This window comes from Ranitomeya imitator, chromosome 1 (assembly GCF_032444005.1).
Source record: "Ranitomeya imitator isolate aRanImi1 chromosome 1, aRanImi1.pri, whole genome shotgun sequence".
Classification (NCBI taxonomy): domain Eukaryota; kingdom Metazoa; phylum Chordata; class Amphibia; order Anura; family Dendrobatidae; genus Ranitomeya; species Ranitomeya imitator.
In genome coordinates this window covers 56,642,937-56,657,845 of record NC_091282.1, presented here as the reverse complement: position 1 = coordinate 56,657,845, position 14,909 = coordinate 56,642,937, and the positions used below count along the sequence as shown (strand labels likewise).

General features: G+C 49.3%; 1 protein-coding gene across 1 annotated transcript in view; it reads right to left on the bottom strand.

Moving 5' to 3' along the window:
• EPG5 (ectopic P-granules 5 autophagy tethering factor) overlaps positions 1-14,909 on the bottom strand; it is a 143,464-nt gene that overhangs the window by 48,007 nt on the left and 80,548 nt on the right. The window contains exons 26-33 of the mRNA XM_069747033.1: positions 14,168-14,342; positions 7,002-7,164; positions 6,772-6,914; positions 5,209-5,365; positions 4,572-4,766; positions 3,478-3,691; positions 3,100-3,260; positions 2,307-2,514 (exon numbers count right to left, since the gene is read on the bottom strand). Coding sequence (XP_069603134.1) covers positions 2,307-2,514; positions 3,100-3,260; positions 3,478-3,691; positions 4,572-4,766; positions 5,209-5,365; positions 6,772-6,914; positions 7,002-7,164; positions 14,168-14,342 — 1,416 coding nt within the window. The remainder of the gene's footprint in view (positions 1-2,306; positions 2,515-3,099; positions 3,261-3,477; positions 3,692-4,571; positions 4,767-5,208; positions 5,366-6,771; positions 6,915-7,001; positions 7,165-14,167; positions 14,343-14,909) is intronic.

Genomic DNA, 14,909 nt, shown 5'->3' with positions numbered 1-14,909 from the left:
GTGCTGCTCCCATCCTGCGTCCCCATCCTGACATGTGCTGCACCCATCCTGCGTCCCCATTCTGACATGTGCTGCTCCCATCCTGCGTCCCCATCCTGTCATGTGCGGCTCCATCCTGCGTCCCCATCCTCTCATGTGCTGCTCCATCCTGCGTCCCCATCCTGTCATGTGCTGCTCCATCCTGCGTCCCCATCCTGTCATGTGCTGCTCCCATCCTGTCATGTGCTGCTCCATCCTGCGTCCCCATCCTGACATGTGCTGCTCCAATCCTGCACCCCCATTCTGACATGTGCTGCTCCATCCTGCGTCCCCATCCTGTCATGTGCTGCTCAATCCTGCGTCCCCATCCTGTCATGTGCTGCTCCCATCCTGCGTCCCCATCCTGTCATGTGCTGCTCCATCCTGCGTCCCCATCCTGACATGTGCTGCACCCATCCTGCACCCCCATTCTGACATGTGCTGCTCCAATCCTGCATCCCCATCCTGTCACGTGCTGCACCCATCCTGCGCCCCCATCCTGCCATGTGTTGCACCCATCTTGTGCCCCCATTGTGACATGTGCTGTTCCCATCCTGCGCCCCCATCCTGCCATGTGTTGCACCCATCTTGTGCCTCCATTCTGACATGTTCTGAACCCATCCTGCGCCTCCATTCTGTCATTTGCTGCTCCCATCCTGCGCCCCCATCCTGTCATGTGCTGCTCCCATCCTGTGCCCCCGTTCTGTCATGTGCTGCTCCCATCCTGTGCCCCTATTCTGTCATGTGCTGCTCCCATCCTGCGCCCCCGTTCTGTCATGTGCTGCTCCCATCCTGCGCCCCCGTTCTGTCATGTGCTGCTCCCATCCTGCGCCACCATTCTTTAATTTGCTTCTCCCATCCATATGCCCCATAAGCTGCTCCATTATGGTTGATGGCCCCCATAAGATGCTCCATAGTATATGCCCCGTACACTGCTCCATTATGGTTTATGGCCCCCATAAGATGCTCCATAGTGTATGCCCCCCCCCCCCCCCCATACACTGCTCCATAAAGATTGATGGCCCCCATAACATGCACCATAGTATATGCCCCCGTACACTGCTCCATAAAGATTGATGGCCCCCATAAGAGGCTCCATAGTGTATGCCTCCGTACACTGCTCCATAAAGGTTTATGGCCCCCATAAGACGCTCCAGTGTGTATGCCCCCCGTACACTGCTCCATAAAGGTTTATGGCCCCCATAAGACGCTCCAGTGTGTATGCCCCCGTACACTACTCCATAAAGGTTTATGGCCCCCATAAGATGCTCCATAATATATGCCCCCGTACACTGCTCCATTATGGTTGATGGCCCCATAAGATGCTCCATTGTATTATATGCCCCCCATAAGATGCTCCATTGTATTATATGCCCCCCATAAGATGCTCCATTGTATTATATGCCCCCCATAAGATGCTCCATTGTATTATATGCCCCACATAAGATGCTCCATTGTATTATATGCCCCCCATAAGATGCTCCATTGTATTATATGCCCCCCATAAGATTCTCCATTGTATTATATGCCCCCCATAAGATGCTCCATTGTATTATATGCCCCCCATAAGATGCTCCATTGTATATGCCCCGTATGCTGCTGCCATATATAAAAAAAAAAATACCATACTCACCTATGGTCGCTGGGTGCCGAGTGCTGGGGGCCTGAGCAGGCGGGGACACCAGCGCGCTGTGGGGGTCAGGTGACGGTATCACCGCTAGCTCAGGCCCCCAGCACTTGCTATACTCACCTGTCTGTCCCGTTCCACCGCTGCGCGCCGCCATCTTCCGGCTGCTCTGGCTGTGACCGTTCAGTCAGAGGGCGGCGCCGGCGCGCATTAAGCGCGTCATCGCGCACTCTGAACTGTGAACGTCACAGCAGAGGACCCGGGAGACGGAGCCGCACGCAGCGCTGGAACGGAGGACAGGTCAATATACTTACCCTCCTGGCGGTCCCTGACTCTCCGGTGGAGATCGCGGTGTGCGTTTAGTGTTTACGCATACCGCGATCTCCTGGGAGCGTCAGTCTGTGGGGGCCAGACTACGCCGGCGCTTGCGCTTGCACAGTCTATAAAGGCTTCGGACAGAGTGATGCTCCCAGCGTTATATTATAGATGCAACCGAAAAAAAAGCAATAGTACTAACGTAGGAAATATTTTCCATGTGAAAATTACTTCCGACCTTTGCAGATACCTGTTTCTGCCCCTTTATCAGGCAGCATTGCTTGCGTGTAAATGATCACATATGTGGCGCCGTCTCCCCAGCCCCGGTACATACACATCCCATTACCTGTCTGCACTGTAGGATTCCCCATTGCTTCCTGCTTGATATGGAGAACCTCATAGTCGATGTGGCTCTTCACCAGATATTCCAGGAAGGTCTTCACCTCCGGGACATACGGACTCCATTTGGACAACAACCCGAAGCTCTGAAAGTCGGGTTTAGAAAGACGCAACTTGCTGAAAAAGTCTGAAAGCCATTTAATGGTCTCCAGGACCTAGAAAGAAACAGGGAAAACAGCAACAAAAAACTTCATGACTTCACAATGGCTGATTACGGAGGAGTCCCGACTCGATGATCATTGTCAGGAGGATAGACAAATGCGCCATGTTGGATTTCCACGATCCTTTTTACAAAATCTAGAACGCTACCGGATCTGGTCTGGTGGCAGATTATTCCTCTCTCCCCAGTGTATGCACGCTCAGCTACGCTGTGCACACATGTACATAGCACGGTCAGGATAACTATAGAGCATCAGTGACAATGGACATCTTAAAAAGATTGTGTGCTTCCAGAAAACAAACTGTTTGCTCTCACCATCCCCTGGTCCAGCACTGAGTTTCCGCCGCTGCTCCTGGTTTCAGTTATTGTCTGCAGCGCTGACGTCACAGCGCTGCAACCAATCAGTGAGCTTAGCTGCATGTGCTGTCAACTCGGGCAGAGCTGCTAAGTTCAGACAATAACGGACAACGGCAGCAGTGCTGGGGATACTCAGTGCTGGACCAGGGAAGGGTGAGTAAGGCATACCAGCAGAGAGCGAAGGGATGTGCTGAGACCCGCCACAGACTGATAGCCGACCAACCTGCTCTGCCGACAGCATCGTTTTGTTTGTGCAATTTGGAAATATGAGGGGATCTTTAGGGTCCAGCTTGACGGTACTTGGCAGAACTCTTGGGGTGTAACATCCCACTGCTTTCAGAGATGTTTTCCAGCACTCTGGACTTAGCAGCTGCTCTGAGGAGCCTGGAAAAAATAAGCGGGAACAGAAGAAATATCATAAGGCCATACATTCACAAAACTACTGCGGCGCCAAACTGTGCAAAAGTGCAGCAAGTTTCCGTCTTCTTGGGGCCGCGCTGTGGTTACGCTATCTGAGCCAATAATGCATCTTATAGTTAAATCTCCTAAAGGGAAAGTGCAGGTAAGAGCGGGTTCAATGTGAGCCAAGAGGACGGCTTACTCTGCATGAGCAGCCTCAGGCAGTCGCTGTAATGGTCCGGGAACTGGTAGCGCAGGATGGAGTTCCAGTGCTTGCAGAATATATTGAAAGGCATCAGCAGATCGTCCTCCGGGGTCAGGCCGCACAGGGTCAGAGCCAGGTGCACCGACTCCAGCAGCTTGCTCCGCTCAGACATGGAAGGCTTTGCAGAATTCAACCAGTGGTTAAGATCAAACTGCAAAATAACAACAAGAAAATTGTGAATGGGGCCGGCGGCTGCAACAATGAGCTGTACAGGTAATAGGGAACAGCGGGACGGGACAGATGTGGCAGCAGCTTGTCATCCAGGACGACCATAGCCCTGCATCACTACATAAACCCGCAGGTGAACTCAGCAACTCAGCTCTGCTAATTCTGAAGTTTCACCATGATGCGCCCACAAATTGGCCCTGGTGCATTTACAATTCAGCTCTGCCACGTCCCCAACTCGGCTCTGCCACGTCCCCAACTTGGCTCTGCCACGTCCCCAACTCGGCTCTGCCATGTCTCAAACTCGGCTCTGCCACGTCCCCAACTCGGCTCTGCCACGTCTCAAACTCGGCTCTGCCACATCCCCAACTCGGCTCTGCCATGTCTCAAACTCGGCTCTGCCACGTCCCCAACTCGGCTCTGCCACGTCTCAAACTCGGCTCTGCCACGTCCCCAACTCATCTCAGCCACATCTCCAACTCATCTCGGCCACGTCCCCAACTCGGCTTTGCCACAGCCCCAACTCATCTCGGCCACGTCCCCAACTCATCTCAGCCACGTCCCCAACTCATCTCAGCCACGTCCCCAACTCGGCTTTGCCACAGCCCCAACTCATCTCGGCCACGTCCCCAACTCAGCTCGGCTACGTCCCCAACTCATCTCAGCCACGTCCCCACCCCGGCTCTGCCACGTCTGCAAATCAGCTCTGTCATGTCCGCAAATTGGCTCTGTCACGTCCCCAACTCAGTTCTGCCACGTCCGCAACTCAGCTTTGCTATCTTCGCAACTCAGCTCTGCTACGTCTCCATTACCCTTAGTTTTTGATAAAACACGATCCTGATCTCTCTAAAGTGATTATGACCTACCTTAGTCAGCAGCATAAAGATCACATCACTATTGTCTTCAGAAATGGACTCCACCACTTTCTCGTACAGATGCACAAACTCTCCGGGAGAGGCGGCGGGGGTGAAATATGGAGACAGTAGGTTACACAGCCTCCGATTCTGCAGGATAGTTTGCAGTATTGGCCGACATTCGGACTGGGTCCCGCTTATAAACACCTGCGACGAGAAAGGACCAAGACGCACAATTTAGAGACAGAAGTGACAAATATTGTAGGAGCCGACACACAATCCATCTGTCACCTGAGTGTCAGACGTGACTGCAGAGTACTGGTTTACACCGACACTGACATCTGAAGTGCGCACATATAATGCCGGAGGCAATAAATCATTGGGGATGTTTGGGAGGAAACCAGAGAACACAGAAACTTCATAGACATGTTGGATTTGACCTCGGGGCAGATCCTACGATGCACGTCTCTATGACCAGCTGAGTCAGACACATTACATCCCATTGACATAAACATGATTTGCGGCCAGTCTGATGGCTAGGAGGACAGCCGAAGTTTGGGGTATAGTGTATAAACAGCTGAATGTCGGATAGACCTGGCAAGCGGACATGAGAATGTTGTAAAGCTATTCCAAGTATGAGAAAACCTACCTGTCCCAGTATTTCAATGCAGGAGGTGAAGAACTGGCGAGATGGAGGATGGCGCTGAGTCTCGTCACACACAAATTCAACCACAGCGAAGAAGGTCCCGATTCCAATCTTCTGGATCTCCTGCGGAGACTGCACTTTGTACGCATTTACAAGAGCACTATGTGGGGACAAGGAAGGTTCATGAGGAACAGGACTAAGATATGAGGGCACCGTCCACCCAGAGATGGTCATCTGCTCACTGCTCCAGGCATAAGAGGGACAGAGGAAGACAAGCCTGGGCTTATGATGCCTGCACACACATGTAGCCCAGGGCGAGAAAACAGGAACATAATATATATTGTAGCAAGGCCAGGTAGGGGAGGGTTGAGTCCTAGCACTGCCGGTCCAGATTAGGAATGAACCTGCAGTGTTTTGCTAATAGCCAGTAGAAGGGCCCAGCAAGTGGTAAATCTAAATTTAATGTCAACATATTTTACATGGTGAATCCTTATGCCAAAAGGAACAAATTTGAGGGGTAAGACTTACCAATTTGCAAAGTTCATTTTACCTTGGCACCCTAACGTACACCTGCCCGAGCATTGGACGTACACCTGCCCGAGTATTGGATGTACACCTGCCCGAGCATTGGACGTACACCTGCCCGAGCATTGGACGTACACCTGCCCGAGCATTGGACGTACACCTGCCCGAGTATTGGACGTACACCTGCCCGAGTACTGGACGTACACCTGCCCGAGTATTGGACGTACACCTGCCCGAGTATTGGACGTACACCTGCCCGAGTATTGGACGTACACCTGCCCGAGTATTGGACTTCCACCTGCCCGAGTATTGGACGTACGCCTGTCCGAGTATTGGACATACACCTGCCCGAGCACTGCACGTACACCTGCCCGAGCATTGGACGTACACCTGCCCGAGTATTGGACGTACACCTGCCCGAGTATTGGACGTACACCTGCCCGAGTATTGGACGTACACCTGCCCGAGTATTGGACGTACACCTGCCCGAGTATTGGACGTACACCTGCCCGAGTATTGGACGTACACCTGCCCGAGTATTCGACGTACACCTGCCCGAGTATTGGACGTACACCTGCCCGAGTATTGGACCTACACCTGCCCGAGCATTGGACGTACACCTGCCCGAGTATTGGACGTACACCTGCCCGAGTATTGGACGTACACCTGCCTGAGTATTGGACGTACACCTGCTCAAGTATTGGACGTACATCTGCCCGAGCATTGGACGTACACCTGCCCGAGCATTGGACGTACACCTGCCCGAGTATTGGACGTACACCTGCCCGAGTATTGGACGTACACCTGCCCGAGTATTGGACGTACACCTGCCCGAGTATTGGACATACACCTGCTCAAGTATTGGACGTACATCTGCCCGAGCATTGGACGTACACCTGCCCGAGTATTGGACGTACACCTGCCTGAGTATTGGACGTACACCTGCCCGAGTATTGGACGTACACCTGCTCGAGTATTGGACGTACACCTGCCGACCCGTGTGCATGAACGCCGAACACCCCCCACTCTGCACCCACTCACGTGATGAAGTTCTCCAGATGAACGGCGGTTTCTATGATGTTGAGCTGAGTAGGTTTGGTGGCCTCAGCCTGCAGTTGCTTCATTTCCCTCCGCAGAACGTGGAGCTGTTGGCTTATGGCTTCTTCCATCTGCATTCCTGCAAACTATAGACGACAGGATTTCCAGAAGAGATTATTTAAGGGAACTGGTCCTCGTACCACTGTACCCGGCCGTCTCTGAAAACCCCTCACCTTGACGGTCACCACCGCAGGCCCGCTGCACGTCTTATTCATATTCCCCCGACACTCCATCTTCATCTCTATCTGCTCCTCTCGATTGACGTAAAGTTTGGGGATTGTATCGAGCATCTCGCTGTCCAGGGCCACCTGCTGGGACTCCCGCATGGAAGCTGTCCTGCCATGAAAGACACGGTTCACAGGTCCTAGATCGGTTCATCAATGTCTGACACTGCGAGCACTGCATAGACCAGTGTGATAAATCCTTATGGTGTCCCCTAGTGGCAACATGTAGCCAATGCATCATATTTATCTTATGTTACCTACTGTATATATAGAGGTGTTATCAGTCATTGTACAGGAGGAGGAGGAGGTGAGCTGTGATATCATCTATTGTGAATGGTGGATCCTGTGTTATCTACTGTATATAGAGGCGTTATCAGTCATTGTACAGGAGGAGGAGGTGAGCTGTGACATCACCTATTGTGAATGGTGGATCCTGTGTTATCTACTGTATACAGAGGTGTTATCAGTCATTGTACAGGAGGAGGTGAGCTGTGACATCACCTATTATGAATGGTGAATCCTGTGTTATCTACTGTATATAGAGGTGTTATCAGTCATTGTACAGGAGGAGGAGGAGGTGAGCTGTGACATCACCTATTGTGAATGGTGGATCCTGTGTTATCTACTGCATATAGAGGTTATCAGTCATTGTACAGGAGGAGGAGGTGAGCTGTGACAACATCACCTACTATGAATTGTGGATCCTGTGTTATCTACTGCATATATATAGGAGTTATCCGTTATTGTACAGGAGGAGGAGGTGAGCTGTGACATCACCTATTGTGAATGGTGGATCTTGTGTTACCTACTGAATATAGAGGCGTTATGAGTCAGTCATTGTACAGGAGGAGGAGGTGAGCTCTGACATCATCTAATGAGAATGGTGGGTCCTGTGTTATCTACTGTATATAGAGGTGTTATCTGTTGTGAATTCTGTTGTTAACCTCCCTCCTGTGGTCATGAATGGTACTTCGGCTGGTTCTGTCCATGGGCTTCCTCTGGTGGTTGTGAGTGGGGCTGCGGCTTCTGTGGTTCCTTCCACAGGTGACGAGGTTAATTCGTTAGCTGGCTGCTCTATTTAACTCCACCTAGATCATTGCTCCATGCCACCTGTCAATGTTCCAGTATTGGTCTAGTTCGCTCCTGGATCGTTCTTGTGACCTGTCTTCCCAGCAGAAGCTAAGTTCCTGCTTGTTTTTCTCGGTTTGCTACTTTTTCTGTCCAGCTTGCTATTTTGATTTTTGTCTTGCTTGCTGGAAGCTCTGGGACGCAGAGGGAGCGCCACCGCACCATGAGTCGGTGCGGAGGGTCTTTTTGCGCCCTCTGCGTGGTCTTTTTGTAGTTTTTTGTGCTGACCGCAAAGTTACCTTTCCTATCCTCTGTCTGTTCAGTAAGTCGGGCCTCACTTTGCTAAATCTATTTCATCTCTGTGTTTGTAATTTTCATCTTAACTCACAGTCATTATATGTGGGGGGTTGCCTGTTCCTTTGGGGAATTTCTCTGAGGCAAGGTAGGCTTTATTTTTCTATCTTTAGGGCTAGCTAGTTCCTTAGGCTGTGACGAGGCGCCTAGGGAGCGTCAGGAGCGCTCCACGGTTATTTCTAGTGTGTGTGATAGGATTAGGGATTGCGGTCAGCAGAGTTCCCACGTCTCAGAGCTTGTCCTGTATTATTAGTAACTATCAGGTCATTCCGTGTGCTCTTAACCACCAGGTCCATTATTGTCCTCACCACCAGGTCATAACAGTACATGTGGCCAAAAGTATTAATGCATCTCAATAGAGGGATAAGAGAAGTTCTGAGACCATTTTTTTTTCTTTGCAGTGTGTTTTGTCTCTCTTTTCCCCTTTACCTCTGGGTGGTTCAGGATACAGGTGTAGATATGGACATTCAAGGTCTGTCCTCTTGTATGGATAATCTCACTGCAAAGGTACAAAACATTCAAGATTTTGTGGTTCAGAATCCGATGTTAGAGCCTAGGATTCCAATTCCTGATTTGTTTTTTGGGGATAGATCTAACTTTCTGAATTTCAAAAATAATTGTAAATTGTTTCTTGCTTTGAAACCTCGCTCCTCAGGTGACCCTGTTCAACAAGTGAAAATCATTATTTCTTTGTTACGTGGACTGGGCATTTTCCCTTGCGCCAGGAGATCCGACATTGCGTGATGTTGATGCGTTTTTTCTGGCACTTGGATTGCTTTATGATGAACCAAATTCAGTGGATCAGGCAGAGAAAATCTTGCTGGCTCTGTGTCAGTTTCAGGATGAGGTAGAGATATATTGTCAGAAGTTTAGGAAGTGGTCTGTACTCACTCAGTGGAATGAATGCGCGCTGGCAGCAATTATCAGAAAGGGTCTCTCTGAAGCCCTTAAGGATGTCATGGTGGGATTTCCCATGCCTGCTGGTCTGAATGAGTCTATGTCTTTGGCCATTCAGATCGATCGACGCTTGCGTGAGCGTAAAGTTGTGCACCATTTGGCGGTATTATCTGAGCATAGACCTGAGCCTATGCAATGTGATAGGACTTTGACCAGAGCTGAACGGCAAGAACACAGACGTCGGAATGGGCTGTGTTTTTACTGTGGTGATTCCACTCATGCTATCTCCGATTGTCCTAAGCGCACTAAGCGGTTCGCTAGGTCTGCCACCATTGGTACGGTACAGTCGAAATTTCTATTGTCCGTTACTCTGATTTGCTCTTTGTCATCCTATTCTGTTATGGCATTTGTGGATTCAGGCGCTGCCCTGAATTTGATGGACTTGGGAGTTTGCTAGGCGCTGTGGTTTTTTCTTGGAGCCCTTGCAGTATCCTATTCCATTGAGAGGAATTGATGCTACGCCTTTGGCCAAGAATAAGCCCCAGTACTGGACCCAATTGACCATGTGCATGGCTCCTGCACATCAGGAGGATATCCGCTTTCTGGTATTGCATAATCTGCATGATGTGGTCGTTTTGGGGTTGCCATGGCTACAGGTCCATAATCCAGTATTGGATTGGAAATCTATGTCTGTGTCCAGCTGGGGTTGTCAGGGGGTACATGGTGATGTTCCAATTTTTTCTATTTCGTCATCCACCCCTTCTGAAGTCCCGGAGTTTTTGTCGGATTACCGGGATGTATTTGATGAGCCCAAATCCAGTGCCCTACCTCCTCATAGGGATTGCGATTGTGCTATCAATTTGATTCCTGGTAGTAAGTTTCCTAAGGGCCGACTGTTCAATTTATCTGTACCTGAGCACACCGCTATGCGGAGTTATGTAAAGGAATCCTTGGAGAAGGGTCATATTCGCCCGTCGTCATCACCGTTAGGAGCAGGGTTCTTTTTTGTGGCCAAGAAGGATGGTTCTTTAAGACCTTGTATTGATTACGGCCTTCTTAATAAGATCACAGTCAAATTTCAGTACCCTTTGCCGCTGCTGTCTGATTTATTTGCTCGGATTAAGGGGGCTAGTTGGTTCACCAAGATAGATCTTCGTGGTGCGTATAATCTTGTGCGTATTAAACAGGGCGATGAATGGAAAACAGCATTTAATACGCCCGAGGGCCATTTTGAGTACCTGGTTATGCCATTCGGGCTTTCCAATGCTCCATCAGTATTTCAGTCCTTTATGCATGACATCTTCCGAGAATACCTGGATAAATTCCTGATTGTATATTTGGATGATATTTTGGTCTTCTCGGATGATTGGGAGTCTCACATGAAGCAGGTCAGAATGGTGTTCCAGGTCCTTCGTGCTAATTCTTTGTTTGTGAAGGGGTCTAAGTGTCTCTTTGGAGTTCAGAAGGTTTCATTTTTGGGTTTCATTTTTTCCCCTTCTACTATCGAGATGGACCCTGTTAAAGTCCAGGCCATTTACGATTGGACTCAGCCGACATCTGTGAAGAGTCTGCAAATGTTCCTGGGCTTTGCTAATTTTTATCGTCGCTTCATCAGTAATTTTTCTAGTGTTGCTAAACCGTTGACTGATTTGACCAAGAAAGGTGCTGATGTGGTCAATTGGTCTTCTGCGGCTGTGGAAGCTTTTCAGGAGTTGAAGCGTCGTTTTTCTTCTGCCCCTGTGTTGTGCCAGCCAGATGTTTCGCTCCCGTTTCAGGTCGAGGTTGATGCTTCTGAGATTGGAGCAGGAGCTGTTTTGTCGCAAAGAAGTTCTGATGGCTCGGTGATGAAGCCATGTGCCTTCTTTTCTAGAAAGTTTTCGCCTGCTGAGCGCAATTATGATGTTGGCAATCGAGAGTTGTTGGCCATGAAGTGGGCATTCGAGGAGTGGCGTCATTGGCTTGAAGGAGCTAAACATCGCGTGGTGGTCTTGACGGATCACAAGAACTTGACTTATCTCGAGTCTGCCAAACGGTTGAATCCTAGACAGGCTCGTTGGTCGCTATTTTTCTCCCGTTTTGATTTTGTGGTTTCGTACCTTCCGGGCTCTAAGAATGTGAAGGCTGATGCCCTGTCAAGGAGTTTTGTGCCCGACTCTCCGGGTGTTCCTGAGCCGGCGGGTATTCTCAAAGAGGGGGTAATTTTGTCTGCCATCTCCCCTGATTTGCGGCGGGTGCTGCAAAAATTTCAGGCTGATAGACCTGACCGTTGCCCAGCGGAGAAACTGTTTGTCCCTGATAAATGGACTAGTAGAGTTATCTCTGAGGTTCATTGTTCGGTGTTGGCTGGTCATCCTGGAATCTTTGGTACCAGAGATTTGGTGGCTAGATCCTTTTGGTGGCCGTCTTTGTCGCGGGATGTGCGTTCTTTTGTGCAGTCCTGTGGGACTTGTGCTCGGGCTAAGCCCTGCTGTTCTCGTGCCAGTGGGTTGCTTTTGCCCTTGCCGGTCCCGAAGAGGCCCTGGACGCATATTTCTATGGATTTTATTTCGGATCTCCCTGTCTCTCAAAAGATGTCGGTCATTTGGGTGGTTTGTGATCACTTCTCTAAGATGGTCCATTTGGTACCTTTGTCTAAATTGCCTTCCTCCTCTGATTTGGTGCCGTTGTTTTTCCAGCATGTGGTTCGTTTACATGGCATTCCGGAGAACATCGTTTCGGACAGAGGTTCCCAGTTTGTTTCGAGGTTTTGGCGATCCTTTTGTGCTAGGATGGGCATTGATTTGTCTTTTTCCTCTGCTTTCCATCCTCAGACAAATGGCCAAACCGAACATACTAATCAGACTTTGGAAACATATCTGAGATGCTTTGTTTCTGCTGATCAGGATGATTGGGTGTCCTTTTTGCCTTTGGCTGAGTTCGCCCTTAATAATCGGGCCAGCTCGGCTACTTTGGTTTCGCCGTTTTTCTGCAATTCTGGTTTCCATCCTCGTTTCTCTTCAGGGCAGGTTGAGTCTTCGGACTGTCCTGGTGTAGATACTGTGGTGGATAGGTTGCAGCAGATTTGGACTCATGTGGTGGACAATTTGACATTGTCCCAGGAGAAGGCTCAACGTTTCGCTAACCGCCGGCGCTGTGTGGGTCCCTGACTTCGTGTTGGGGATTTGGTTTGGTTGTCGTCTCGTTATGTTCCTATGAAGGTTTCCTCTCCTAAGTTTAAGCCTCGTTTCATTGGTCCGTATAAGATTTCTGAGGTTCTCAATCCTGTGTCATTTCGTTTGACCCTTCCAGCTTCTTTTGCCATCCATAATGTATTCCATAGGTCGTTGTTGCGGAGATACGTGGCGCCTGTGGTTCCATCCGTTGATCCTCCTGCCCCGGTGTTGGTTGAGGGGGAGTTGGAGTATGTGGTGGAGAAGATTTTGGATTCTCGTATTTCGAGACGGAAACTCCAGTACCTGGTCAAGTGGAAGGGTTATGGTCAGGAAGATAATTCCTGGGTCTTTGCCTCTGATGTTCATGCTGCCGATCTGGTTCGTGCCTTTCATTTGGCTCGTCCTGGTCGGCCTGGGGGCTCTGGTGAGGGTTCGGTGACCCCTCCTCAAGGGGGGGTACTGTTGTGAATTCTGTTGTTAAGCTCCCTCCTGTGGTCATGAATGGTACTTCGGCTGGTTCTGTCCATGGGCTTCCTCTGGTGGTTGTGAGTGGAGCTGCGGCTTCTGAGGTTCCTTCCACAGGTGACGAGGTTAATTCGTTAGCTGGCTGCTCTATTTAACTCCACCTAGATCATTGCTCCATGCCACCTGTCAATGTTCCAGTATTGGTCTAGTTCGCTCCTGGATCGTTCTTGTGACCTGTCTTCCCAGCAGAAGCTAAGTTCTTGCTTGTTTTTCTCTGTTTGCTATTTTTTCTGTCCAGCTTGCTATTTTGATTTTTGTCTTGCTTGCTGGAAGCTCTGGGACGCAGAGGGAGCGCCTCCGCACCGTGAGTCGGTGCGGAGGGTCTTTTTGCGCCCTCTGCGTGGTCTTTTTGTAGTTTTTTGTGCTGACCGCAAAGTTACCTTTCCTATCCTCTGTCTGTTCAGTAAGTCGGGCCTCACTTTGCTAAATCTATTTCATCTCTGTGTTTGTAATTTTCATCTTAACTCACAGTAATTATATGTGGGGGGCTGCCTGTTCCTTTGGGGAATTTCTCTGAGGCAAGGTAGGCTTTATTTTTCTATCTTTAGGGCTAGCTAGTTCCTTAGGCTGTGATGAGTTGCATAGGGAGCGTTAGGAGCAATCCACGGCTATTTCTAGTGTGTTTGATAGGATTAGGGATTGCGGTCAGCAGAGTTCCCACGTCTCAGAGCTTGTCCTGTATTATTAGTAACTATCAGGTCATTCCGTGTGCTCTTAACCACCAGGTCCATTATTGTCCTCACCACCAGGTCATAACAGTTATCAGTCATTGTACAGGAGGAGGAGGTGAGCTGTGACATCACCTACTATGAATGGTGGATCCGGTGTTATCAGTCACTGTAGAGGAATAGGAGGATGTGAGCGGAGACATCACTTATTGGGAATGGTGGGTCCTGTGATCTCGCCGCCATATAAAATAGTAAACAAAGGACCCATTATTCACAGCAGGTAATGATCACATCTCACCTTCCCTACTTCCTTCCTTGCACAATGACCTTTGCCCAGATGAGAGCATGCTGACCACAATAAAGCTATTAAAACAAACCTAGTTGCATAAAAAATGGCATTTAAAGTGTGAGCATTGAAAGACCCCTACCAACATGACACGGTGGCCCTTACTTGGCATGCTGCTGCAGGACAGTAAGATCTTTGTGCACAAGCTTCATGGCATCCTGGGTGTTGAGATAACATGAGGTTGGAATGACGGAAACGGGAGGTTTCATAAGCTGCAGGGTGATGCCGGGACAGGGTGCAGGGTGCTTCTTCAAGTTCAGAACGATTCTCTCTTTAGCAACTAAAGCGATAAATGTGATAATTTGGGCTCAGATGGGATTAGAATCAGAAAAAAAATAAATAAAGGGAAACTATCAGCAAGTTCCTGCTAAGCAATCAGCAGCATGAGGTAGGGACGGAGAGTCTGATTCCAAGGATGTGTCACTTATTACACTGTGTGCTGTAGTTTCAATAAAATCAGTGTTTTATCACCAGGAGATTATCACTTGGTAGGTTGCAATGGGACACAATTGAAAATCCTTAAGTGTGATGTCACAATGTGAAATGTGTTGCCGTATAGCCCTAGTCTTACGGTAGGGTCACACGGTCATTTTCTCCACATCCGATTATCCTGATCAGACTTTGATTAGCGCGGCATCAGTTTTTGCTCAGACGTGGAGAAAGGAAGACAAAAAAAAAGTTTCTCCACCTACTCCATTCTGTTGGGCCGTGAAAATCTGATTTTTCTACGGACCCGAAGACTGGCATTGCCGATTTTGATCTGACATGCGGATGAAAATTGGACGTGTCTCCGATTTTTCCTGCGGACTATTTGGTCAGAAGAAAAAATTAGCCCCATAAAATATCA